At 41.3% G+C, this 2,996-nt stretch overlaps 1 protein-coding gene across 2 annotated transcripts; it reads left to right on the forward strand.

The window, feature by feature from the left end:
- The first annotated feature begins 182 nt into the window (after nucleotides 1–182).
- On the forward strand, nucleotides 183–2,686 carry LOC121965328 (ena/VASP-like protein). Of its 2 annotated transcripts, none has more exons than XM_042515483.1 (4): nucleotides 183–312; nucleotides 1,235–1,365; nucleotides 2,149–2,286; nucleotides 2,355–2,686. In XM_042515483.1, the coding sequence occupies exons 2-4, from the start codon at nucleotides 1,239–1,241 to the stop codon at nucleotides 2,669–2,671; spliced, it is 582 nt and encodes a 193-aa protein (XP_042371417.1). In that variant the 5' UTR covers nucleotides 183–312; nucleotides 1,235–1,238; the 3' UTR covers nucleotides 2,672–2,686. The 2 variants fall into 2 exon arrangements, with proteins under 2 accessions (XP_042371417.1, XP_042371418.1); XM_042515484.1 differs by having other exon boundaries at nucleotides 1,238–1,365.
- The last annotated feature ends 310 nt before the right edge of the window (nucleotides 2,687–2,996 follow it).

The raw sequence follows: 2,996 nt of genomic DNA on the forward strand, positions 1-2,996 counted from the left end.
AAGTACTGACAGTAAAATAAACTTTAAGAGTTCAAACAACAGTAGATAATTATTATAGATTTCAAATGATGGGAAAATTATTACTGATGCTCTGTGTGTGTGTGTGTGTGTGTGTGCGCGCGCGCGCGCGCGTGTGACGGAGAGGGAGGCGGTCACACTCATGCGCGCGCTCCCGACACAGCGGCAACCTGTTTTTTGAGAAACGTGACGAGAAAAGTTTCAAAGCAGAAACCGACAGAAGAGAGAAAGAAGAAGAAGAAGAAGAAGAAGAAGAAGAAGAAGAGGACTGTGTGCGTGTGCGTGCGTGTGCAGGTGAGTCACACCTTATTTCTGTTTCTGATGATTTTTATAAAAACAATATAATAATGAAAGCAGTTTGAGTCATAAACAGAAATGAGCCCTCAGCTTTTTGTTTCCGTCTTTTATTGATGACTTTTATTCTTTAGAGTCGTTTATTTTCACTCTTTTCCCACTTTTTACCATAACTGTTGAACTGAAGTCGTTTTCACAGAAACACTCACTTTAAACGGCTGGATCTCATTTTTATTTCACTGCAGTTTTAAACATTTTAGGTGATTTTTTTTCTTTAATTTTTTGGGCAATTTTCAAAGAAACGCTTTTTTTTTCAAAATAGTTTGTGTATTTTACAGTGTATATTTTTATTTTAGTGTATATTTTATGTTAGTGTATTTTCTTTCTTTTTTTTGGCAATTTTTAAACAAACATTTTAGCAGTTTTTTCTTTTTTTTTCTTTTATGTTTTTTTAAAAGATTTTTTAGGGGGATTTCTCCCTCTGATGACAGCACAGCGACAGACTGACAGGAAATGAGGGACAAAGACGGGATTTAATTTTTCTTTCATAATTTTTGGCATTTTTTTTCAAAGAAAATCTAAAAAAAATGCTCTGTTTTCCTTTATTTGTTTGGGCAGTTTTTGTCTTTAAAACTTCTGACGTCTCTGCAGAGGCTTCAGTGAAAAATAATTACGTCACTGAGTCAGAACAGATTTTCCTTCTCTTTATATTTTTGAATGTTTTTATATTTGAGCAATTTTTAAAACATTTTTCCTCTTTTATTTTTTGTTTCATGTCAAGTTGATCTATGAATAAATTGTATTATCAGCATTAATAGAATTACAATAATAGTTATTATTATTATTGTTATTGTTGTTTAAAAAAGTTCACGGGTCATGGCGGTGGCGGTTTTTAACGGTTGTAACGATGTCATGACGTCAGCAGGATGGATGTGACATCACACTGCACTGCCTGTGACATCACGGAGGGCGGAGTCAACAAGAACGTGGTCCAATCAGAATGCATCATGACTCAGCCGACAGCCAATGGGACGCTCCCGCATCACAACCCAGGTGAGACAGAAACCACGTTTTCACTTCCTGTGTGATCAGCTGGTTTAATGACATAACACAATGACATAAGAGGATTCGTCTCTGTGTTGTTGTTGTTGTTGTTGTTGTTGTTGTTTTTCTGTGACTGATGATGTCACGTCTCACATCTGGACTTCCTGTGGACTGGAGGACGCTGTGAGGCCACTTCCTGTTTCAGGAAGTCTCTCAGGGACAGTGGAGGTGTTTTTACCCCGAGCTCAGACTGACAGGCTTCCTCAGAGACGCCTGAGAGACGCAGAAATGAGCTTCAAAAAGACGTCATGGATCAAAGTGTCAATATGATTCATAATAACTTTTTCGCATTTTTCTTCTTTAAAAACATATTTGTTTTTTTTATGTTTGGTGATTTAAATAAAGTTATTTTGTTCTAAAATTTTAAATTTGATTTTCTTTTAAAACATTTTTCTTTCTTTGAACTGTTTTTGTCATATCAAAAAATTACAATGTCTTCAGGGTTTTTTTCTTGAAAAAAGTTTGAAATCTTTTGGTGATTTTAAAAAGAAAACATGCTTTCCCCGTCAAAATAAGAAACGTCAAAATGACCCCATTTCAGAATGATCGTTTGATTTTCAGATTTCTGATTTTCTGTCCACGAGCCGTTTGTTTGTTTGTTTGTTTGTTTGTTTGTTTGTTTGTTTTTTATAGAAAAAGTAAAAACACAAACATGTTGTGGTCATGAAAGCCTCACCTGTGACCTCAGTGACTCCGCCTCCTGATGACGGCTGAGTTTCTCTGATGTTTCAGATCCTGCAGAGGCCCCGCCCCCTCTCTCTGATAGGTCAGAGGACAGCGGCAATGACTCGGTGACAGACAGCTCCTCCACCAGTGACATCGCTCGCCTCCTGCCTGCTCAGCCCGCCTCCGCTCTCCGAAAACACAAAGGTACCTGCTGAACACCTGAGTGTGATGTCACCTGTGATGTCACCTCTTATCATCTCTCTGCTCCTCAGATGTGGACACGTCAGCGGCGTCTCCTCCTCCTGTCTGTGCTCCTCCCTCCTCCTCCATCACCCCTCCTCCTCCTCCTCCTCTTGCGCTTCGCTCGTCCAACTGTAACAGACACACCTGCAGAACCAATCAGAAGCGTCGCTCCTCCTCTAAAAGCCACGCCTCCATTAAGACAGACGCCTCCCACATTAAGGAGGTCGCCGGAGATGGTGAGTTTGACCTGGGGGGGGGGGGGGGGGGCTACACCAAATGTGACTCCAATGGATTAATTAAAATTTCATCAAAACATGGAGACTCGACTCGTCCTGACTCGACCTGACTCGACTCGTCCTGACTCGACTCGTCCTGAGTCGTCCTGACTCGTCCTGACTTGACCTGACTCGTCCTGACTCGACTCGTCCTGAGTCGTCCTGACTCGTCCTGACTTGACCTGACTCGTCCTGACTCAACTCGTCCTGAGTCGTCCTGACTCGACTCGTCCTGAGTCGTCCTGACTCGACCTGACTCGACTCGTCCTGACTCGACTCGACTCGTTAAGCATTTTACTGAAATACTGTGTTTCAGTCTGACAGGAAGCAGAAAGACGAGTTCAGTCCCAACCGACTGTTTATCAGCACACACACACACACACACGCACACACACA

Source organism: Plectropomus leopardus, unplaced genomic scaffold (assembly GCF_008729295.1).
Source record: "Plectropomus leopardus isolate mb unplaced genomic scaffold, YSFRI_Pleo_2.0 unplaced_scaffold19596, whole genome shotgun sequence".
NCBI classification, from domain to species: Eukaryota; Metazoa; Chordata; class Actinopteri; order Perciformes; family Serranidae; genus Plectropomus; species Plectropomus leopardus.

Bases quoted from the DNA above. Each gene is read 5' to 3' on its own strand.
- LOC121965328 (XM_042515483.1), top strand. From the start codon at position 1,239: ATGGATGTGACATCACACTGCACTGCCTGTGACATCACGGAGGGCGGA. The intron at 1,366-2,148 runs GTGAGACAGAAA...CTGATGTTTCAG, and splicing joins GCTCCCGCATCACAACCCAG to ATCCTGCAGAGGCCCCGCCC. The intron at 2,287-2,354 runs GTACCTGCTGAA...TCTGCTCCTCAG, and splicing joins CGCTCTCCGAAAACACAAAG to ATGTGGACACGTCAGCGGCG.